Here is a 23,040-nt window from a genome sequence, read left to right as displayed (position 1 = left end):
GTTGGGCAGCAGAGCGTGGAAGCCATCCCAGCAGGAGACTGCGTCCACCCTGGCAGCGTGGAAGTTCCCCGCTTCAGGATTTCAGTGGGACGTGAAATCACGTTCGTGCTTTGTGTTGGCCTCTTACGGGGTGAAAGTCGCACCTACTTTCCGTGATTTCTTTCCGTTTGTACCGTGTTTCGGTCACTTTGGGTGGAATAGAGGGATGGTCTCCTGTCAAACAGCAGCAGCGAGACACCACACGTCATCGATATGCGCGCACGTAAATCCAAATGAAAACAGCAGCAGCCTCCTGAGTGACGGGCAGCGCTGGGTTAACGCTTGGACTTGATGATCTTAAAGGCCTTTTCCAACCCAAAGGACTCTGCGGTGGGCAGAGAGGGGGTGAGTGCCTGTCCTGACAAGGAGTTCGCCTCTTCCCGCCTCCCCCGGAGCCTCTCCCCGCCAGACCCGTAACGACATCGGCCCTGCAGGCCGGACCGACCCCCCGCCCGGTCACGTTAAACCCCGGAGGCGGTGACAGCGCGGCCCGGCCGGCGGCGAACGGAGCGGAGCGGGGCGGCGGCGGCGGCGGCCGCCTGACAGGAGGCGGCGACCGTTACGGCGAGGGGCGGGGCCCTGAGCGGGAGGCGGAAGTGCGGCGTGGGTGTGGCCGGAAGTGCGCAGGACCGGGCCCGGACGGGACGGGGGGGGGGGGCCGCCATTACGCGGAGCGGAGCAGGCCTCGCCTCCCGGTTGTTGCGCCGCCACTGTTAATCGGGCTCGGGCTTCGCGGGTCCCGAAAGCGACGGGGCCCTGCCCGGCCCCCGGCTCCCGGCCCGGTCCTACGCGGCGGCCATGGAGGAGAAGGGTTTCGCCAAGGAGCTGGATCAGTGGATCGAGCAGCTGAACGAGTGCCGGCAGCTGAGCGAGAGCCAGGTCCGCAGCCTCTGCGAGAAGGTGAGTGCGGGGCCCGGGGGGCCGGCTGGGCCCGGCTTCGCCTCCTCCCGAAGGCCCGGTGCTGGTAACGGGGGGCTGTGCCCCGGAGTTGCGGTTCCTCAGCCCCGCTGCTGGGGAGCGGCGGGCAGAGCCCCCCGAAAATGGCAGGGGGAGGGTGTGGGGTGCTGCGACGGGGAGACGGGTTTGCTTCTCCTCCCTCTGCTGCCTGCGAGACCGTGGTGCTGCCCGCGGTGTGGCTGACATCTGTAGATATCCGAGGAGATCTGAGGGAGCTGGGGGTGCTCAGCCTGGAGAAGAGGAGGCTGAGGGGAGCCCTCATCGCTCTCTGCAACTGCCTGAAAGGAGGCTGGAGCCGGGGGGGTCGGTCTCTTCTCCCCAGGAACAAGCGATAGGATGAGATGAAACAGTTTCAAGCTGCGCCAGGGCAGGTTTAGGTTGGATATTAGAAAAAATTTCTTCCCCGAAAGGGCTGTCAGGCCCTGGCCCAGGCTGCCCAGGGCAGGGGCTGAGTCCCCATCCCTGGAGGTATTTAAAAGCCGGGGAGATGTGGTGCTGAGGGACATGGTTTAGTGGTGGGCTTGGCAGCGTTGGGTCAACGCTTGGCCTTGATGATCTGAAAGGTCTTTTCCAACCTGAACGATTCCATGATTCTATGAAATTGGGAGTCCTCTTGTATACAGTAGCACTGTATTTCTGATATAAAAAATGCCACGGTTATAGGGTTTTTTTCACACACAACTGCCCTCAATAGTGTAGGTTTTACCTTTTGGCTTTGGGTTCATCTAAGTTGGCGGGGAGGCTCAGGGGTGGTGCGGGCAGGGAGAAATGTGTTCTGACTTTCAGGGGCCTCGCGCTGCACTTCTCCCTTGCGTCTCATAATGCGTAGTAGCCACATAGTAAAAAGTCAACCTTAAATCAATGAGGAAACCTTCTGACATCCAATGTGTAATCTAGGAAAGCAGAGGGGATAAGAGATGAGCTGTAGTGCTGACCTAAACAGAGGCTTACAAGCTGCTGAGGGAGACTAAAATAGAATGAGAAATGGTTGGATAAAGGATGCTGTCTGCTATTTCGGACTGTAGTTTGGACAGTCCTTTGGCAAATTCCTGTTTGGACTTGCTTAGTGTAGACTGTCAAGAGCCTTTTTTTTTTTTCCCCCCCATCAGGAGACCAACCTTTAGACTCGTGTTGGATTTTGTCTGACAAGTTAAATACCTCTGTGTGAATGCTCCCTCAATACTGCAATCTATCACTAAGTTAGGATTTTCTTTGGACTTGGCAAGATGGGACAATTGCAGAATTCAGGTGGTAACAAATGTCACAACAAAGGTTATTTTCTCTATTTGCTTCTTATCTCAGTGACCAGCAGAGACCATTGCTGCGCACCAGGCGGTCCAGGGAAGCTCCCAGCTTCCTTTTCTGGATGGACTGAAAATTATCAGGCGCAGAGGGTAGAGTAGTTAGTTTGGCGTTCCTTTAGCGTCATATTGCTGATGGTGAACTTGGCATTGTCATGCTGTTACCTGTGTGTCTTGCTCAGTTCTCTCAGAAGTGGAACGTGTTTTCTGATGCCTGTTCATGGCAACGCATTTTGGCCAGTGACGAAACATCTCGGTGCCAACTTCAGAAGACGCGGCTATTTCCTTTTGTCGGACCCTCGGTAGACCACCGCAGTGATAAGGTCTGAACAGTAGAAAGGGTCTGCGCTGCAACCTCGTAGTATGGCAGGGGCGCTCATCGGAAAGGTAGGAGCTGTTGGTTTGAATGCCACAGGCAGAGACTACGCAGGACTCCAGGCTCTGGCTTCCTGGCAAATGCTTTCACCAGTGGTCCTGACATCTAGCTAGCCCTCACCCAGCCTCTCTTATCTTCCCCCTGTTCCCTTTTCTTATCCCATTCTGGGGCTGTCCGTTTGCTTTTTGACTCTTTCTCCAGAGCGCCATCAGATCCGAGAGAGTGTGCGGTGAGAAGGGCTGATGCTGCAGCAGGGAGCGACAGCAGTGGCTTGAAGAGTAGATAGATCTTGATGAGTGAGTAATAGCTCCTTGTGGCTGTGCTGTCTCCTGCGCGAGGCCCAGCTAATAAGCCAAAAGAATTTATTAGCGTGATCTGTGCCCTGCTCCAAGCATTGCTGGTTGGGAACTGCTGTTCTAACCAGCAAGCTGTTACAGAAAACCATTTCCCTTCTTCTCCGACTGCGCCGTTAATTAAGGAGCTGTGACTGCTGTGTTTTGGGAAGCTGGAGGACAATGCCAGCAGATTGTGGCTGTACGTCAGGGCTCGCACAGTAAACGGGGAGAGCGGCGGCTCAGCGCGCCGCGTTGCAGCTGGAGGTGGAGACAGTGTTTGTCACCCAGATGACAGGTAGGAACGCGGAACCTGTGGTGCACGGCGCGAAATGTCATCTGTCACAGCACCTCGTTCTTCCAGCGTGCTGGTAACTGATCGAAACGACTTGGATATGAAGTAATTACTCTGCGATGCTCTTACTTGGCTTATTCTTAAGGTTTTGGGGAGTGGTTTTATCACCCAGCTGATAGTGGAAAGGAGCTTACAAAAACTTATGGGTGTGCGGGCTTGCTTTTGGCATGAAGCAGCCCTGCCAGAAAGCTGGTTTAGTTTGCTTCCATGAGATAATATTTGTAGAAACCCTTACCGACCTTGTCTCGCTTCTTAGCGCTCCCTTTTGTGTGACTAATTTATAAGAGGCCAAGCACAATAGTACCTCTTGCCTCAGGTTTAAATTTGTGGAAGAGTTCGGTAGTAAAAAAAGAAAAAGGTTTAAATCAAAATGCGGGGACAGAGGGGGAACAAAGAAACAAATCCTAGACTTGCCTGTCTGGGTCATTCTTGTTTTTAATTGCCGGCATAATGGGCAGTAATGAGGGAAAGATTGGGTATAGCTCGAGTTGATGAGGGTATGCCAAATTATTCTGCACTCTGAAAGTTCTTGAAATTTGCACCTGTAAAAATCACATTCTGTCTTCACCTGCCCAGTTACAACATCATTTTGGCAGCTAATCACTCTTGTATTCTTCATGCAGTTAATCAAGATGTCATGTCAAGACAGCATGAGAACACTTGTTTCCCGTTCTGCTGGTCTTTCAAATGGAATCTAGCTAAAATCATGCAGACATTTAAAGGATAATAGAAGGACAAACAATTATGATCGCTGCTGGAGCTTGTAGACACGAGAAATGTTCCAGCATGTTGGGGAAATGTGTGTCGGATGTCTTGCATCTCAAACTACTGCTCTTAACATCACGGGCTTAGACTTTTTTTATGGCAGAAGGTTGTTAAAACCTTTTTCTGCCTTCGTTCAACAGGCAGGGAAAAATCTGTAGAGTTCTGCCTTAGATTACGTCTGCACTTCATCGGAGGTGCTATGGCAGCTTTCTGTGCTGTTGCTAGCTTCGAAATTGTTAACTTGGGTACTGATAGCAGGGTAGTGCTGGCTGTATTGAACTGCCTTTGAATTTGCACAGGTTGTAACCTGTATTTTGGACAGCTAAAGTCAGGCTAAAAGGCCAAGAAGTTGGATTCATTTAACAGGAAGCGCTTCCACGTTTGAACATGGATACTTATGTTTTAAAGTTCAGGTCAGGTCAGCAGATTAATTCAGGTGCAGGTGAGGGAGTTGAGAGCCATCCTGCTTATCCCAGGGAAAAGGGTTTTTCACCAAGGTGATAAAATGGGATATGAAAGAAGGCTGTCTCTAAATTAAGCTAAATTAAGCGCAGGCAAGCAACCATCCATAACCGTCTCTCTCTTTGTAGCTTCTTTTTTTCTATCCTTGTTCTTTGGATGTGTAAGAAGGGTTACAGTCTTGTTGCTGTGAGCAGCTTGAGAGCTTTGTGTTGTGAAGTGGTGGGAGGAGAAGGATTCTAATCGCTAATGAAGACTTGCGTTTCTTGTACGGTTATTGTACGGTTATTGTGAACTGATTCTTCAAACCAAGCAGCAGGAGCCAGTTGGTGCTGTAGGGAGCATTGCTGTTACTGGCACGTACCTATGATGCTTCTGCCCTCCGAGGTCATTTCACCTAGGAATAATTTTAGGAGAATGAGTTAGCAAGCTCTTCTGCACTAATTGGTGAAATTAGCATGAGTGATGGAGCCAAGTAGCGTCCTGGATGCTGTTCAAACCGTGAAATTCCGAGCGTTGCACTGAGTCGTGGCCAGGAATATTTCACCTCTCCGGCGATGACGCTCACCCCAGGGTGTGCTGGCCCAGGTACCTCCAGGAGCACGTGTGCACCTTGACGGTCCCTGTCACTCCTGGGGCTCCGGGGTGTGCTCTGCTGCCTTGTTGGTGAAGGGCAGGACAGCTCCGTCGCTCGGGCTTCCGTCTCATTTGGGAGAATCTAGCTGGTTCTTGTTCAGGCCAAGCTCCTTGAGATTTTAATATCCTCAGCACAGTTGTTGACATAGTAGTTTGGTCTGTCGCAGCTGATGGAATGACGGTTCAGTTGAATTTTGATCAGAAACTCCGTGGCTGGCTTCTCTGATTCCTGAATTAAGAACCTCTACAGGTCAAACTGAGCTCGTGGTGCAGTAAATGCATCTTCCAGAAGGAGCTGAGTTTCTCTGCTCTCAAAGGATCTTGTATGCAAAGCAGGTGCTTGGGGTCTTTGGTTTTCTTTAGAGAAAGCACAACGCTGAAAATCAGCCTCCTGCTTGGATTGTAATCCCCTCACCCATGGAATCGTCCTACACAATTACCGTGGACAAATCTGATCAGCGTAATAGTTGATGTGGATTTGATTGTTAAGTCTCTCACAGAGGGATTAGTCTCCTGGTGATCCCAACGGTAGTCTCAAAGCCGGCGTAGCATCTCAGGTTTCGGAGCAGCGCGTGAGCGGTGTGTGTTCAAGCCCTGAGACTGCTCGGTTTCCTCTTGCGAGAACAGCACAGTAAATTATAGGGATTCTCCAGCCTCCCTCCGTGCGGATTGAGGACTGGGCAGCGGACGAGGTTGTGTTCCATCCTACAAAGGGGATCTACAGAATGTAAAACTGGGAAGGAGAGGGGAGTTGAGATGACGGGCAAGCTCACAGCCAACAAATAGTCTACTCTTCAAAGTAGTTTTGAGCACAGACATCGTAACTGTTGTGCTTAATGGAGGTTTATTTGATGAAAATACCTTAAAGCTGCTGCTTTTTATTCTGACCTGGATATGGTTTTCATTCAGAACAATTGGGACACATGCTTAGGAAGCTGATAACTTTAGTCATCGTTTTGTAAAACAAGGGTAGCGAAAATATGACTTCAAGTCATAGTTATTTAACAGCCTTCTTAAGTAAGTAAATGATGATAATGCAGGGCAGCTTACTTGCATCAGAGTTTTTTATCCTTGTTTTGTAATGGTGCTTTTCTTATTTCAAGTGATTTGACTTCAGCGTTAGCTCTGCGCAGCGAAATATGCAAGCAGAGCGCACTGGTTAGTTGCCGCTTTTCTGGGGTGTTTTTAATGATGCTTAAGATTTTAAAGATCTTGTTCTGCATTAGAAAGTCGCACGAGGGCACGCTTCTGTGGCCGGCTGAGCTCAGCTCCCAAGCCTGACTTGAACCAGCTCTGCCGCGTTAAAACGACAGACTTAATCTGTTCACGTGCACGTATGTTTGTCTACATAGTAAGCCAAAATGGTCTACACAGTAACAGCTGGTAGGCAGCTTAAGAAGCTGCTGCTCTTCAGCTGCTAGCTTCTCCTTTCTCACGAGAGGAAACTCCTAGATTCTCCTAGTACCAAAATTTCAGGACTTGGGCTGGCCCACCTACCTCGGATGCATTTAATGTGAGTATGTTTGCCCTATTGTTGCGCAAAAGGAGCTCTTCTGTGTTGCCTGTGCTGCTTTACCTGTACCTGTTCTCAGGCTGGGTGCGTGGGTTTTCTGGGCAGATCAGAGAGGTGGAGAGCGATGATGTGGTTGAGGCGCTGGTGAGTACGTATGGTATCTGTACGGTGTCCTGCATCTTTTCCTGGGAGGCTCGAAGTAAATGTATTTCTTCTTGCACATCTGGGAAGGGAACAGTGTGCGTGACACAAAAAGGCAGAAAATACCTCTCACCTTTTGTAGTTAAGTTAGCTCCAGCTTACAACGAAACCCCGTCTGTTGCTTTGTGTGAGTCAGAACACACTAGGCAGCTGTTTTGTGACTGTCTTTTATATTTGTTTCTCCCAGAGGGTAGAAGCTCTCAAAAGGTGCTTTTAAAGATACTTGAACGGAATTTGAGTACTGCTATTTTGCTCAAAGATGTAACACGTTCAGCAGTTTGCAGTCAGTTTAGGTAGATGCCACGTCATCGAGTCCATGCGCAGGACATGTCTTTGAGGATGAAGGTCACATCCCTCAGGTAACGTACCGTGCGAGGGGCACGCTGGATGCTGTCCAAGCTCTTGAGTGCTCGGGTTGTAGTTCTTCTTTCCAAATACGCGCTTTCCCTAAAAGAGGCAGGGCGACTAACGTTCGAATGTGAACACGGGCGTCCTCGAGGAGCCCACCGAGGGGGTCCTCGGTGAGCAGCTTCTTCCTGGGAGCAGCAGGTGGGAGCTACATCACCCTGAGCGAAGGGACTTGGCGAGGAATAGCCAGCTTGTCGCCTGCTGGTGACTGTTCAGCACTGGCCATCTTTCATCCCTTCTGTCCAGATCGGACTGAGCCTATCTGTGGGTGTTCTCTGTGCCTCAGATGTGCCTGAAGCGCCGATCTGCATCAGTTCATGGCAGCAAAACAAACATGATATTTGAGAATGATAATAAGATGATGCAGATAGGCTGCATTACATGGCTGTAATTAGCAGAGGAACTGCTGGGTGTAGAGGAAGAGATGAACAAATCCAGGGATGCCATCCCTGCATCTGTGGGCATTCCATTGCCAGCTGGGTACAGCCAGGGAAGCTGGTTGTGGCTCCATATGTTTAAATTGCCTCTAACTTTGCTTTTCCAGTTGCATGTGACCTGCCTTTAGAAGCTGTTAAACTGTTGTGCTTGGAAGAGGATTGGAAATCTGGCAGGCAAAAAGTGCCCTGGGCGAGAGAAGTGCCTTTTGCATATGCAGTGATGTTCTGTGCCAGGTTAGTAAAGTGAAGCTTAGGAATGCTTGTTTTCCTCGGTAGCGTAAGCCAGAAGAAGAAATCTGCCCCTCTGCAAGGGAAGTGGATTTGTTAGTTCCCGTGCGTTCTGGGAACGCGCAGAGGAGGTTCCTTTTCCTGACATATGGCTCCAATCGTCTCATACTCACCGCGATGCAATCCGAAAGCGCAGTACCTCCGGAGAGCTGGGGCAGCCCCGTCAACCCCCGGCACTAGCGTTCGCCTTGGTTATTGTTTGGCAGAGTAACAGAGCTCAGCTCATCTGTTGCCATAGTGGTTGCCCAGCGTTTCTGCCAGATGAGCCGTTTTGTCACATGCAGCCTTTCTTAGCATCATCTCTGCTCAGCGATCACACAGTGAGCTGGCTTTGTCGCTACGGAACGAACGCGCTGTTCGTAGTGCTGTTTCCATGGCACGGACCCGCTGCTGCGAAATTCGAGTCTTGGGAGAGCGCTTGAGGTTTGTTTATGGGTGTGCAGCAATGGGAGAAAGCTGAAGGGATCCCAGAGGAGGAAGGGAGCGAGGAGTAGCTGTCAGCGCCGGCAGAAGAGTTGTTCCAGCCCGCTGCTGTGCTGCCAGCAAAGGTGGCAACGCAAATGGTTCCACATGGCTGCGTGGGATTGAGAGCAATCCGTTGAGCAGCTGAGATGGTAGTCAGACTAAAACGTGGCAGGAGGGAGTCTGTGTGTAAGTGCATCCTTGCTATCCGAAGTCTAGGAGGTCGTAGTTTTCCTACTAGCGTAGGTATCAAATAATACGTAGCTTTACGTCTGCTTTTGCAAATCAAGTTGTTCAAAAAGCCGTAATAGTTTCCTGAGTGGCGTGCACTATCTCCTCTCGTATTTCTGCCCTTACAGCAGATGGCAGGAGTACTGATTAATCTCTGTTCATACAAGTTTCTCACTGAACTCTTGCTGACAGGACATGGGATGGCCTGCAACGCTGAGGGGACAGCTGTGGTTCTTGAGGTAAAAGCTTCTAGGTATCATGAAACTGAATAGCGCTTGACTTCGGCAGTCAGATTAGAGTGCTGTCATAGTTCACGCAGCTGAGATGAACAGACCTGAGCTGCGTTGAACACATAGATGAAGAAATCTGTCAAAATCTGTACGTTAAAAAAATCAGTTGTGCTTAAGAAGGTAAGGTCTGCCCACGGTGCTGATGATGCTTACTGGAATAGTGCTTCGTGTGGTCTGCGCTTGAGCAATGTTTGAAAGAAGCACAGGATTCGTGGGTGAACCCCAGCGGTGATGGAAGTCGTGTATCCAGCGCAAGTCTTGAAGTTCACACTGCTTCGTTTCAGGGGAGCCTGGGAGTTACCTTGTTCAGTTACTTCCTTGAATTTGTTTGTCCGTGCTTGTGGTACCTTAAGATCTTAATGACCTGGCCTCACAGTAGCAAACCTGCTTGTCTTTGTGCACAGGGATTTGTAAAACGCACTTTGTCTTTGCTTACCCAACAAACTCTTTTTCAGTGGTCAGCTTGAGCTACTGGAGTGAAATCGGGTTTCCAGTGCGAATGCAGTGGAACAACATGTGCACCTGCTCGTGGAGGAGCTTCCTACCTTTTTGTCCTAAATGTGTTTTTCTTGCTAGGCTAAAGAAATTCTTACAAAAGAATCGAATGTGCAAGAGGTACGTTGCCCCGTCACCGTCTGCGGGGATGTCCACGGTCAATTCCACGACCTTATGGAACTCTTTAGAATTGGTGGGAAATCGCCAGACACAAATTACCTGTTCATGGGAGACTACGTGGACAGAGGCTATTACTCGGTGGAAACGGTGACTCTTCTAGTAGCGTTGAAGGTATGGTTTGACAGCTTTTCTGCAGCAGCCTTGGGGAAAAACCACGCTTTCGGGGAGCTTTGAAAGAATTGCTCCTCTCATTGACGCTGCCGTTGGCTTGAGCTAGAGGGATGTAAATTGAAATGCATTAATGAACACGTGCTGTTGTATGACAGAGCTGAATGCTTGACTGCTATTTGAAATACTCTGTTACTATTTCTTTCCATATTGACGGTACAATTCTTGTGTTAAAGGAGAGTTTTCTCTGTCAATAGGTGCGTTACCCAGAACGCATTACAATACTGAGGGGCAATCACGAAAGCAGACAAATTACACAAGTGTATGGCTTTTATGACGAATGTCTGCGAAAGTATGGCAACGCCAACGTCTGGAAGTATTTCACAGATCTGTTTGATTATCTTCCACTTACAGCTCTAGTAGATGGCCAGGTAAGCCTTGATTAAGGAAAACGCTCCATTTCGTGGAGTTGTGCAGTCTGTATTGTCTGACCTCTACGTGAACAGTCTCAAAAAAGCTCCCTTAACTCGTGATCTGAATTTTTTTGAAGCCCGTGTACTTATTGTGGGTTTGGGGAAGAATTTAGTGATATGTTAATAGAAGTCAATGGTGCAGGAAGGCTTTTGATTCTGCTGCCGAAGGAATGGCAGGGTATTGCATGTGTGGGTCATTTCAAATGACTGCTCAACAAGAGGGGATCCCCTCATGATACATTAGATGTGAGCTGAGTTGTGGCTGTGAGGAAAGATATCCTTAAAACGGAAGGCATGGTGTTTTTGCTGTTGCTCTGATCTCTGTATGCAAGGTGCAGCCTTTTAGTTTTGTTTCCTTCTGCAGGAATTTAAATTTGGTTTCTCTGCCGCGAGGGTGAGATGGCTATAATTCTGAAAGAATGGTAACAGAGTTAAAAACAGCTATTTCTGAGATCAGTTTTCCCATAACAATATGCACTGAACGGATGGCTCTTTTTTTTTTCTCCGGAACAGATATTCTGTCTCCACGGTGGCCTCTCTCCATCCATAGATACGCTGGATCATATCAGGGCTCTGGACCGCCTGCAGGAAGTTCCACACGAGGTAACAGGAAAGGAAATGCATCATAAACTTAGCTGTCTGTTGGTGGAAAATGCAAATGTAGCCTCCCGGTGAAATCCATTTAAACAGTGAGACACACGGTTACACAGCAGATTATTGCTGTTCTAAGAGCTAGAGCAGATGAACATACATTTGGGCAAAACACACACAAGTCAATATGCTTTGATTACAGCAATCTACAAAAGCAGAGTTATGGGGTTTTCACAGATGTTTTTCACAGAATCACGGGATTTTTTGACTGTCACGCTGACTCCAAGAGTAATATTTGGTAGGGGAAGGTGTTCACTACCTTCAGCTTCATCACAGACTTGCTTGTGAACAGACAACCACCACGTGAAGCCATGCCGTGTCACCATCCTTCCTCCCCAGCCAATCCTTTTTTCTGTGGTGTTTCACCTTGTTCATCACTTTCTGGGGGGCTGAGATCAGGACTGAAGAAACCACCTTCCGAGCTCGCAGGGTAGCAAATGCCTCTTCTGTGTTGGAGTGGTTGGGGCTTACAAATGGTCTTGAATGTTCCCCGATTGAAATAAACTGCTTGTCCTGCAACGTCTTTGGTGTAACAGCAAGAACAATGTGGCAAGGTCTGCCCAAGCCTTCCAAAAACCTGAAATACGGTGTGTAAATTACTCCCAGAATCGGGGGGCTACCTGGTGGGACACCTACCTGTAGTTAGGTGTAATGATGATATTCTTGCTCTGGGGTTTTCCCAGTCCTGTGCTGAAATCTGGCTGTCCTGAGGACCTCCACGTGTAGTCAGTGTGATCCCTGCTGCAGAGCTCAGATAGGTGGGTAGGAAAGAGCAGCAGGCTTGGATAAATACTAGAGTAAATACTGCCCCTTAGTAGCTGAAAAAGAAAAAAGAAAAAGCCGCTGAGATTCATTTGTGACTGTTAGAAGATGTACACCGGGATATTCTTGAATATGTCAAGTCCAACAATAGACTGTTTAGGAGAGGAAATTAAATGATTAATACCCTGCCAGAAGGGCTGCTGAAGGCTTAACATCAGTCTCTGGAACAGTTAGTTCATAGCCTCCTACGGGTCGTTTCCCTTTCTTTAGTTTATTGCAGCTTGGCTGGCACCAGTGAGCCCGCTCTGTATCCTTAGACGTGCATACCTTCTCACGGGGCCTTTTTTATTACGCTGTGAGAGTCAGTAAGAATGTGGATCTGCTCTCCGTGTCTTCGTATCTCTACCTAGTTGAAGTGAAATGGTAAACGGTGTGCGTGGAAGAGGAGGTGGGAACAGTTTTCTGGTTACATGGACTCCGTTCTCAGTCAGCTGTGTACGTAGTAATTTCTTGGGGAAAGATGCTGACCGATACAGTGAGTAACTAGCCAATATTACGTGTGCGAAATAAACTCCTGTGCCTTGTGCAGAAAAGGACATGCTGGCAGTCTTTTTACTGTAAATAAAATCTATTTTAAAAGTGGCTTTTTATAACAGTCTTGCTAGTGATCTAATGATCTAGTGATCTAATGAAGAACACTTCATCTTTTTCAAGGGTCCTATGTGCGATCTGTTATGGTCGGATCCGGATGATCGTGGCGGCTGGGGTATATCTCCACGTGGTGCTGGCTACACATTTGGGCAAGATATTTCCGAAACATTTAACCATGCCAATGGTCTCACACTGGTCTCCCGTGCTCACCAACTTGTCATGGAGGTAGGGCAAGCGCTCTGCTAGGTGGGGCTAACAAAACATAGGTGCAAATTCTCATCTCCTTTGTGAGACCTTCCGCTGATGGGTTTGCGTAAGCTGACACCTAAATGTTACGCAGGTAAATACCAAAAAGGGATTTTAATCACGTGAAAACAACACGCAACATGAAATGATGGGCTTTGACCTGCAATGTAAATAAGGGGGTGTTCTGCCCTTTCCCCCCGCTCCAAGTAAATTGCCAAAGGGACCCTGTCACACCCCATTTGTGGAAGTAATAATCTCCTTACACACGGACTGCTCTACATAGACTGCTGCTGCATTAAACAGGCTGTCCCATAATACTCGGCAGTCAGATGTGACAGGGATTAAGCCATAATTTTGGCTGTTGATAGGCTATTCTTGTATCTCTTGCTGGAAAAATGCCAGGTGGGTCAATGGGGCAGATGCATTTTTAAAATCTAGTTCAAGCAGATCCCTTAAGTAGCCCTGTGTGTCAGAAGTCGCTCGCATCCAGCAGGCAAATCCTCATCTGTGGTGGATGAAAGCTGAAGGCATGCTGAAAAATGTCAAGGTTTCTTTGCAGTACAGTCCATAATTTGCGTACAAAATGGGTAAACACACGAGTGACGAAGGGCCGATCTCTCTGTAGAGTGGTCGAAGCTGTTTTTGCTAGGTAACTACTGCTTGTTCTTGCGGTAGAGTACTTCTTTTAAAATTAAACCAAGTCAGTTGGAAATACTTACAAGAAGTCTACAGTTTCACAAATGCCTTGGATGCTTTCAGGCCTTAAGAGGAACTTGAGACGGGCTGAGGTTTGGGGTTTAACAGAGACCTTTTTTTTCCTCTTTTTCTGGCAGGGTTATAATTGGTGCCACGACCGAAATGTGGTTACCATTTTCAGTGCGCCCAATTACTGTTACCGTTGTGGGAACCAGGCTGCTATCATGGAACTAGATGACACTTTAAAATATTCCTTGTGAGTAACCTGGCTCGGGCTCTTCCCTCTTCCTAACCGTTCTGCATTGTGAGGAATGTCTGATCCTTTCCAAAGGGGCTCTTTCCTGATAAGCCAGCTCAAACCACTCTGGAATTTACGTTGTGTGCTCTACCTGCAAGAATATCTAAAAATAAGTAGCGAGTTAAGCTCTTAAAAGCTTCTCTTGGCTACTGCATTATCTCCTCTTCCTGGCTCTCTGGAGAGCTGGAGCTTCTGCATTTTCTTAATTCCTCTATTGCCCAAGCTCGATGGAGAGAGTGAAGGCAGATTGATTTATGTATGTATTTTTATTTTTGGTAGCACTAGGCTTTGTAAAGATGGGTGAGAGAGAGTCTGAATTTTGCGTTCAGCTGAGCTGGTGTGAAAGCAGCGATGGGCTGCTGAAGTGCTGACTGCTGGGTGGCGTTCACTCCCTAAGCAGCGTTTCAGCCAGCTGATGAGTTTTTAACTCCAGCGGATGCTTGTTTTGGGACCTGGAATGTTTTATGGGATGAGTAAAGCAATAGCAGCAGGAGAGCGAGCCTACTATTTATTGTGGCGTTGGAAAATACCTTGTGGAGGGGGGAAAATGATCCCTTTTTCTTCCCTGCAGCCTCCAGTTCGACCCAGCACCTCGTCGTGGAGAGCCTCATGTTACCCGTCGTACCCCAGACTACTTCCTATAAACCTCTCCTAACCTTTGTAGAAGGAAGTACACCTGGCATTTTAAAGAGCAACAATATTTACACGTTTCTGTAAGAAATCGGGGTTCGTCTCAACTTAAAATCCCCATCATGGACCAAAACGTGCCATACAGAGGACGAAGAGCGTTTAGCACAACTTGAGACTGAATTCCTTACAACACTATATCTATCCTATACCCATCAGTCCAACAGTCAGTTTGCCTGCTGTATTTGTAGTCATTGTTTTTCTTCTGGACTGTTCAGAGAGGAAAAAGTCACTCTAATAACACTTCCATCTCCCTTGATGCTTCTTTGTAAATTTTTAGTTCTAGTGTTTAACTGGCATGAATTAGAGGTTATTTTCCAGGGAAATGCACACTAACTTCTTCCCCCACCACTCTTTATTTTATTGAAAGACCGATCGACTTAACTGGAGAAAGGAAGCAATTCCTGCTTGGGAGTACGTTGTCATAACACGGATAAAAGCGTTCCCTTTTTAGCTCGATTCCTGTTCTGTGTTGATCCTGCCTTTTTTGTTTGTTTCGTTTTCTTTTCTTTTTGTTATTTTTCCCCTCTCCCCTCTGTATATTTGTCCTGGAATTGCTTGCAATCCTCCTCGCTGTACCTAAACCAATAAACTTGCCGTTGTCAGCCCCAACCCCGTGGTACGGTGCTGGGACGGGGCGGGACGCGGGGGACGGCGGCGGGGCGGAGCGGCAGGACCTTACCGAGCCCGCAGCCATGGCGGCGATCGCTTACGAGCTGCTGGTGTTGGGCGGCGGATCGGGAGGGCTGGCGGGAGCCCGTCGAGCAGCCGAACTGGGCGCCCGCGTCGCTTTGGTGGAACCCAGCCGCTTGGGAGGCACCTGCGTGAGTCCTGGGGTGGGGCGGGGGGGGCACCCACGGGTGGGGAGACCCCGCTGCCGGGGTGGCAAGAGGGTGAACGCGGCGAGTCGTTACCGGTCCCGGTTACCCGGGGACTGGTCACGGTCCGGCGGCCGGAGGGCAGGAGGTCGCCATCCCGGCCGCGGAGCGTTGCGCAAAAATCCGCCTTGTCACGCTGAAAGGCGACGGGTCCGCTTCCCCGCGCCCCCGGCAGGGAGCCGGTTCCCCCGGCTGTTTTCAGGCCGATAAAGGGATGGCGACGAGTCCCGGGTCTGCACAGCACAGCTGCTAACTCAATTACCCCTGAAAGGCAGCAAAGCAGAACTAGCGGGCTGGTAAAAAGCAGAAAAAAAACCCCTTGTTCCTCAAACAAGCCAGGGACCGGCTCTAATTTTATGCTTTAAGCGCGTTCCCCTGAAAGAGGTGCTATACTGGGACCAGAAGCGCAGAAAAGGGCGGGCAAACACCCTGCTAGTGAATCTCTTAAATTAAAAAAAAAAAAAAAACACAAAAACAACTTGTATTTTAAGACCATGCACCTTCCGTGTTCTCCTTTAAGGAAGTGAAGGAAAAACAGGCAAACCACAAGACCTTGAAGCACTGAAAGCAGTTACTGCCCTCTTTTGCCAGAAACCCATATTTTCCTGGCCAGAGAGCTGGGATCCGGTACCGGCCTGATGTGGGATGCTCTCCGGGGCATCACCTTTAAAAACATAAACCTTCACGCTCAGACTTGCTCTTATTTCCCCCTAGGTGAATGTCGGGTGCGTGCCAAAGAAGGTAAGGGGGCTTTTGCCGCGGCGGGTTGGGGCCGGTGGGGGTGCCCGCCGAATATGCGGGGAGGAATCGGGGGCTCGGAGCGTATTGAGCCATTGAGATGCCTTGAAACGCTCAGATCTGCGTCCCGTGGGCTGCTCCGGGCGGAGGTGAGGCATCGGGAAGCGTGGCAGGGGTTTTCCCAAAATCAAACCGGTCTTCCTGACCCGATTGCGGGTTTGCGTGGGCAGGTGATGTGGAACGCGGCGATCCACGCGGAGTTTATCCACGATCACACCGACTACGGCTTTGAAACGCCCAGCGTCAGGTTCAACTGGAGGTAAGTACGGCAAGAGATGGTTGGAAACCGTGCCATGTACGTGGCCAGGATTCCCGCTGTGTTTTGGAAAGGAGGGGTGGCAAACCGGCCGTGGGAAGAGATTCTGGAAAAGAGGGATGCAGGGAAGACAGGCACAAAAAGCTGACGTCGGTGGGGAAGGCTGCTGCCTGCTGGGTAACTCGGGGCCATTTTATTTTGTGGCGTGGGTGCCACGTCACGAAGGGATTGAATTATTTTTCGCTGAGCTCTGTAGGTTCATTCGCTCGCGGTGACAATAACCCCCGCTCTGTTCCAGAACAATTAAAGAGAAGCGTGACGCTTACGTGAGGCGCCTGAATGAGATCTACGAGAATAACCTAAAGAAGGTGAGGATGCATTTATCCCGCGAGCTGAGCAGGGAAACTGGCTCTGCTGGGTTTTTGGCCGCTTTTCCAGCTTTAATGGGTGTCCTCTGTGCAAGCCCTGGCTCCGTTAGCGGGCCCTCGCACCTCCTCCTGCTGTTCATCACCTAACTGTTACTCCCCGAAGGCTCACATCGACATCATTCGGGGCTACGGCAAGTTCACCGCCGATCCCGAGCCTACCATCGAAGTGGATGGGAAAAAATACACGGCTCCTCACATCCTTATAGCCACGGGCGGGCGTCCGGCCGTCCCTCCCGACAGCGAAATTCCCGGTGAGCCTGACAAAATTCCCCAGGCTGCCCGGAGAGAGGTCTGCCAAAGCAAAGCAGGTTTGGGGAGGCAAAGGCGGGAAGCGGGGGACTGTCGAAGGGTGCGAAAGGGGCTCTGCTTTGCAGGTGCCAGCCTGGGGATAACCAGCGATGGCTTCTTCGACCTGGAGGATCTGCCCAGGTAAAGCGGGGCTCACCCTCCCGGGCTGCCGCTACCGCCGGCGGCTCGGCGCGCCCGCCCACGGCATCGTCGCTTCTCCGCAGGCGCAGCGTTATTGTCGGTGCCGGCTACATCGCGGTGGAAATCGTGGGGATCCTTTCCACGCTGGGCTCCAAGTCATCCCTGCTCATCCGCCGAGACAAGGTAGTGCCGCCGGTTGTCCCCAGCCGCGTTTCCCAGCCGGCAGCTGCATCCCAGTCTGCCGGGGTTTGCTGGTCATCAGCTCCCATCAGCTGGGAAAGGAGGGTCCGAGTCGGCGCAGGCTCAGGAGGGTGGAAATGGCGACGCAGAGGACGGTGGTGTTGGGCTGTTGGGCGTAAGGAGAAGCTGGGAGGGGGGCAGATGGGGCGAGAAGAAGAGCGTAGGTGTGCTGCCAGGAGGATTTCGGCAGCACCGCCCCGCATGCCTGGCATTTCTGCTCATTTCCTTGAGCTTTGTTTCAAGTCATGACTTGAAAAAAAGAACAAAAAAAAATTAAAGGAAAAACAGAGAACTTTATCATTAAGCAGAAGTGCCCTGAACCTCTCAGGGCCTGGATGGGGCACGGGCGCAAGGAAATGCCGGTGGAGGGGGCTGCCAGGGGGCTGCCCCCTTCGCCTGCAGACCCTCATCTGATGGGGCTGGTGGGTTCCCGCTCAGGTCCTGAGGACCTTCGACTCCATGATCAGCTCAAACTGCACCCAGGAGCTGGAGAACATCGGGGTGGATGTCTGGAAGAACACACAGGTACAGGCGTGCAGAGCAGCCGCGTGGCTTGTCCCATCCCTCCTGGAGAGGCAGAGCCAGGGGGAAAGCCAGCGTTTTGGGTGCCACTCACCAGGCCACGGCTTTGGCGGCATCCCTGGTTCTGCGGTGCGGCCGCCACCGCCTGGCACAAGGCAAAAGCCATCGGCACCTTCTCCCCCTGCGGCTCCTGTTGTTCCCCGCAGGTCAAGACAGTCACCAAGTCCCCTTGCGGGCTGCTGGATGTGACGGTGACCTCCTCAGCGCCTGGCCACAAGCCAACGGAGAGAGTGATCCGGGACGTTGACTGCCTGCTGTGGGCCGTGGGGCGGGAGCCCAACACCGAGGAGCTGTGCCTGGACCGAGTGGTGAGACGGCAGCACATCCCTTTCGCGCTGGTGTGAGGGTGCCCGCAGGTTTCCAGGGGTCCCACGGGTCTCCGGGGAATCCCGTGGATCTCCAGAGCCTGCCGCAGGGATGGCATTCTCGCTGTGCCCCACTCCCAGCTGGGAACATGGCAGCCACCAGCACGGGTTCCCCATGGGCATCGCTTGTCCCATCCCTGCCGGGGCACGTGCCGAGGCGGCTGCCATTTCCCACGGCAGGGCGTGCAGGTGGACGCCAAGGGCCATGTGGTGGTGGATGAGTACCAGAACACCACCAGGAAAGGGGTCTACGCCGTCGGGGACGTCTGCGGGAGAGCCCTCCTCACCCCAGGTACCGCAGCCGTGCCCCCCTCCGCAGCCCCTTGGTGCCGCGCTGCGCCGCAGCTCAGGCTCCCCGTCCCTCCCTGCAGTGGCCATCGCGGCCGGCAGAAAGCTGGCCCACAGGCTCTTCGAGGACAAGAAGGAGTCCCGGCTGGACTACCATAACATCCCCACCGTCGTCTTCAGCCACCCACCCATCGGCACCGTGGGCCTCACCGAAGGTGGGGACGGACAGGGCACAGGGGGGCGAAGAGGCTGGGGACATTGTGGCTCGGATCCTGGTTTGACGGTCAAGGACACGATCTGATCTCCGGCAAGCGGTCCGAGCCTTGCAAAATGTGCTTTGACTCCCTCTTTATAAATGCCTCGTGTTTACGGTGCATCCCCTTGACCTACGTGCCGTGTCTTCCGCTGCAGACGAAGCCGTGGCCGCGCATGGGAGGGAGAACGTGAAGATCTACAGCACGTCCTTCACCCCCTTGTACCACGCCGTCACCCGGAGGAAGGTTAAGTGCGTCATGAAGCTGGTGTGCGCTGGCAAGGAGGAGAAGGTGCGTGGAGGAGACCGGGGGGGGACAGCTGGGTGCTGCACGGGGGTGGCAGGGACCACGGCTGGCTGTCCTCTTCTCCCCATGTGGTCGGCTCTGCCCTGCTCAAACCGGGTCTTGGGCTGGGATCCAGCTCCCCCAGCCCCAAGCCCAGCGTTCAGCTTGGATTTTGCCGGTGCTGGGTCCCACCCGGCCTCTCGCTTCTTCCCCGAAGGTAGTGGGATTGCACATGCAAGGGCTCGGCTGCGACGAAATGCTGCAGGGCTTTGCCGTGGCAATCAAAATGGGGGCCACCAAGGCGGACCTGGACAACACCGTCGCCATTCACCCCACTTCGGCCGAAGAGCTGGTGACGCTGCGCTGAGGCGGTGGGCGCAGGCAGCCCCAGGACAGCAGCTGCAGCTGAGGAAAATGTTTTATATGTCTTAAAAAAATGCCTTAACGTCAGGCGGTTGCCTGGAGAGTGTGACTGTAACATCGGCGTGCTTTGGAGTGGAAAATAAATACGGTGATGCTGGCAAGTCTCTTGTTTTGCTTTATGGTGCCTGTCTCCCGCCGAGGCCAACCGCGGAGGGTGGTGGCATGGTCCCTCGGGACCAGGGTGCTTGGGGTGCTCATGGGTGCCGGAGTATCCCGGTTGGGCTCTGTCCTCCGCCGCGGGCTTGTGGAGGGGTGCATCGGCATCGCCGTTGGACGTGGATGCTTCGGCATCGCTTGTTGGACTTGGGATCACGGGGGAGCTGCTGGCCTGAGCCTGCTGCATCCCAGGGGATTCCAGATCCTCTCCACTGCCCCGTCGCTATCTGCTCTTCATGGCCGCGGCTCTCGAGCTCTCAAAGCTTGAGGCAGCTTGAAGCGGCCAAGGGCAAAGCTGGCCAGGCGAGGTGGGGCACGACTGCTGGCTTCTGCTTTGCTGTCGCTAGAAATAAATAGTTTGCATGAAACCAAAGTATCTCCGAGGTCAAAAATTTCCTGAAACCTAAGGAGGAGGTGAGCGGCCAAAGGAAGGGGACGCTGGTGCTCAGCCTGGCTGTGCAGCTCCAGGCTTTGCTGGGGTGTCCCCATCCCGGCCGGCAAAGCCGCAGCAGGCAGGAAAATCCTGCCCAGCCCTCCTAACCCCACAGCATGTATTTAAAGAGTGTATTGGACTCCTAGGACCTCAAGTACAAGCAAAAGCCCCCACTATTACTGGTATCCTCAGTTATCTCTGCTAGTCTTTGAAAGAATAACGCTTGGCAAGGCTTATTGCTAAGCGAAGCGCAGAAGTTCTCCTCTGGGCTTGCCACAGTCGCTCCGCAGGCACATGAGAGGAGTGAATTGGAGTTAATTCAAAGCAAATCGCTCCGTTTGAATCATGGTGACTTCGCCCTCTCAGTCAATACGCTGTAACGGCATTTTGTCAGTGTCTTTTTTTCCTTTTAAAGGACAACTTTGGTCACTTTATTTTAAGGCATATTTTAGAGCGTTTGCCACATTTGTCCTGTACTTCATAGCCAGAGAAAGTATCAATGTCTGAAAAAAGAAAGGCAGGGTTGCACAGGCACAGGTAGGGGCCGAGCGTCCGCAGAAGCTTCCTTTTTTGGAGAAAATGAGGCAAAAAAGCAGAGGGAAGGTGGGGGGAACCGAAGGGGACCGGGATCGGGACCAGGGGGGAAGGGGTGGCGGGAGGAGGGGCACCGGGGGTGGCCGGGGGCTCTGGTCCGTACTGGCTTCAATTTTGTGCTGTCCCAGCTCCGGGGATGCCGGCTTGAGAGCTGGAAGGGGCCGAAACTGCCCCCCCCCCCCTCCCCGCACCCCGGGGGGAGCTGGGGAGAGCGGGACCCCGGCGCAGCCCGGGGAGGGATGCTCTGGAGCGGGGACCCCGGGGGGGAGATGCCCGGCCCGCCCTGCCTTCTCGGGGAGACCCAGACCCCCGGGCGGGCCGGGGGGCGGTGAGCCGGGCTTGACGGAGGACGGACGGAGGCTGAGCCCCGGGTTTCCTCCCGCCACCGGGGGGTCGCGGTCCCCGGGCACAGTGAACCCCCGGGGGATGGGGCGTGGGAGGGTGCCTGCCGCGGTGCCTCCGCGCCGGTTCTCTCCCGCCGTCGCCCTCACCCGGGGCCGCCTGAGCGGGGCGAAGTGAGCGGCCGCGTCGGTGCCCCCCCCCCCGCCCCCGCAACCGGGGTTTGCCCGCCGCGGCCTCGGTGCCACCGGCGGGCGGGCGGGCGCTGGGACCCAGCGGCCGATGGGACGCCCCGCCCTCCTGCTGCGCCCCGCCCCCGCCGCCAGACCACGCCCCGCCCCGCCGGCATGACCCGCCCCCGCCCAGACCCCTCCCCCGTGCGGGGCGGGGACGCAGGGCGCGTGCGCGGGGCGGGGCCTCGGCGGTTTGGCCCTTCCCGGCCGCCGTCGGCCGCCATTTTTCTTCCCGCCGTTGGCGCCGCCGCAGGCCCTGAGGTAGCGCAGGTCGGTCCCGGCCCGGCTCCCCCGGCGGGGCCAGGTGAGGCGCGGGGGGCTCGGCCTGCGGGAGCCGCGGGGCCCGGCCGGAGCCGGCGGAGCCGCGGCTGGGCTTTGTCAGCCCGCGGTTGAGGCCGAGCAGCGGTGAAGGGGCCTCGGCGCCGGGGTTTCTGGGGGCGGAGGCGGGAGGGCGGCTGCGATGCCCGGGCGGCCGCGCTGGCGTTGGCTCCGCGGAGCAGCCGCGTTTCTCGGGGCGCCGGGGAATAAAGCCCGGAGGGCCGGAGCCTGGCGCCCCCCCGTCGTCGGCCGAGCCGCCCGCGGGTCCCCCCGGCCAGTTCCCAAGCACCGCCCGAGCCCGCCGGGGCTGCCGGGCTCCCTGACACCACCCGCGGGGCCCGGGGCGGCGACCCCCGGCTCGGGGTCTCGGAACCGGGCCCGCTCGTGGTTTGCCCGCAGCGGGAGCCGGGCCGGTAGGGAACGATGTCGGGGCTGCGAAGGGGCAGGGGCTGCTGGGGGGCTCGGGGCCGGGGCCGCTCGGAGCCGGGCTCAGCCGGGGCTGAGGGACCGAGTCGTGCGGTGGGAGCCGGGCCCAAGGGCTCGAAGCCCCGCAGTCCGGGCGTTGAGGGCTCGGAGAGGGAGGCTGAGCCCTGCGGTTTGGGACGTGCGAGCTCCTCGAGCGGCCCCGCACCAGACGCCCGGTCCGGCGTCGTCGGGGCTCGAAAGCAGAGCCCGAGCCCTGCGTTTGCCGGCCTGGCAACCGGGTGGGTGGGTTTGGGGGCTTGGCAATGGAGAGCAAGTCCTGTGTTGGGGGCTCAGAAGCTGAGTCGAGTGTCCTGAGGGCAGGGAACCGGGGCCTGAAGCTGAGACCAAGTCCTGCGTTTTCCAGACATGGAACTGGGGTCCCAGGGCTTGAAACCGAGACTAAGAAGTCCTGTGTTTTCCAGACTTGGAACCAGTCTCAATTTCAGGCTCTGGGAACCTAAGTCCTGCATTTCCCAGGCTTGCACACACCTTGGGGGGGGCACAACCCTGGCTCACAGGGAACTGGGGCCTGAAACTGAGACCAAGTCCTGCGTTTTCCAGACATGGAACTGGGGTCCCAGAGCTTGAAACCGAGACTAAGTCCTGCGTTTTCCAGACTTGGAACCAGGCTCAGTTTCAGGCTCTGGGAGCCCAAGTCCTGTGTTTTCCAGGCTTGGACACAGCCTTGGGGGGGGGCACAACCCTGAATCCCTTGACTTTGGGAAAAGTGAGAGGCAGCGGTGGGGTTTGGGGGTGAGGAACAGGCAGCTGGGGTGAGGTGAGCTGGGCACCTTCCCCCAGAGACCCAGCCCTGCCTTTGGGGCTCAGCACCAGGCTCATGTGGCCACAGGGGGGGCCTAAAAGCAGAGTCTTGTGCTTGTGGGGCATCAGAGCAGCCTCACTCAGGCCGTTTGGGGTTTGTGAAAGGGAGACCAAGTCCTGCGCTTGTGGAGCGTGAAACCAGGCTCAGCGGGGCCGT

General features: G+C 53.6%; 2 protein-coding genes across 13 annotated transcripts; both read left to right on the top strand.

Annotated features, from left to right (window-relative positions):
* Positions 1 to 658: 658 nt before the first annotated feature.
* On the top strand, positions 659 to 14,909 carry PPP2CB (protein phosphatase 2 catalytic subunit beta). 2 transcript variants are annotated; one of them, XM_082316331.1, is made up of 8 exons: positions 850 to 939; positions 2,480 to 2,684; positions 9,627 to 9,836; positions 10,091 to 10,264; positions 10,820 to 10,909; positions 12,434 to 12,595; positions 13,450 to 13,568; positions 14,182 to 14,909. In XM_082316331.1, exons 2-8 carry the CDS (start codon positions 2,661 to 2,663, stop codon positions 14,252 to 14,254), a joined length of 852 nt encoding a protein of 283 aa, XP_082172457.1. In that variant the 5' UTR covers positions 850 to 939; positions 2,480 to 2,660; the 3' UTR covers positions 14,255 to 14,909. The 2 variants fall into 2 exon arrangements, with proteins under 2 accessions (XP_082172456.1, XP_082172457.1); XM_082316330.1 differs by lacking the exon at positions 2,480 to 2,684 and having other exon boundaries at positions 659 to 939.
* A 73-nt stretch (positions 14,910 to 14,982) lies between these two features.
* On the top strand, positions 14,983 to 19,606 carry GSR (glutathione-disulfide reductase). 11 transcript variants are annotated; one of them, XM_082316321.1, is made up of 13 exons: positions 14,983 to 15,121; positions 15,890 to 15,916; positions 16,144 to 16,232; positions 16,528 to 16,597; positions 16,761 to 16,908; positions 17,032 to 17,086; positions 17,170 to 17,269; positions 17,765 to 17,851; positions 18,055 to 18,216; positions 18,454 to 18,565; positions 18,645 to 18,776; positions 18,973 to 19,110; positions 19,322 to 19,606. In XM_082316321.1, the coding sequence occupies exons 1-13, from the start codon at positions 14,993 to 14,995 to the stop codon at positions 19,465 to 19,467; spliced, it is 1,395 nt and encodes a 464-aa protein (XP_082172447.1). In that variant the 5' UTR covers positions 14,983 to 14,992; the 3' UTR covers positions 19,468 to 19,606. The 11 variants fall into 11 exon arrangements, with proteins under 11 accessions (XP_082172447.1, XP_082172448.1, XP_082172451.1 ...); XM_082316322.1 differs by having other exon boundaries at positions 18,973 to 19,606; XM_082316325.1 differs by having other exon boundaries at positions 14,990 to 15,121; positions 16,032 to 16,232; positions 18,973 to 19,606.
* Positions 19,607 to 23,040: the final 3,434 nt, after the last annotated feature.

The sequence above is a fragment of the Platalea leucorodia genome, assembly GCF_965183815.1.
Source record: "Platalea leucorodia genome assembly, chromosome: 6".
Taxonomy (NCBI): Eukaryota; Metazoa; Chordata; class Aves; order Pelecaniformes; family Threskiornithidae; genus Platalea; species Platalea leucorodia.
The sequence above is the reverse complement of the archived record's forward strand: the minus strand, read 5'-3'. Positions and strand labels throughout refer to the sequence as shown.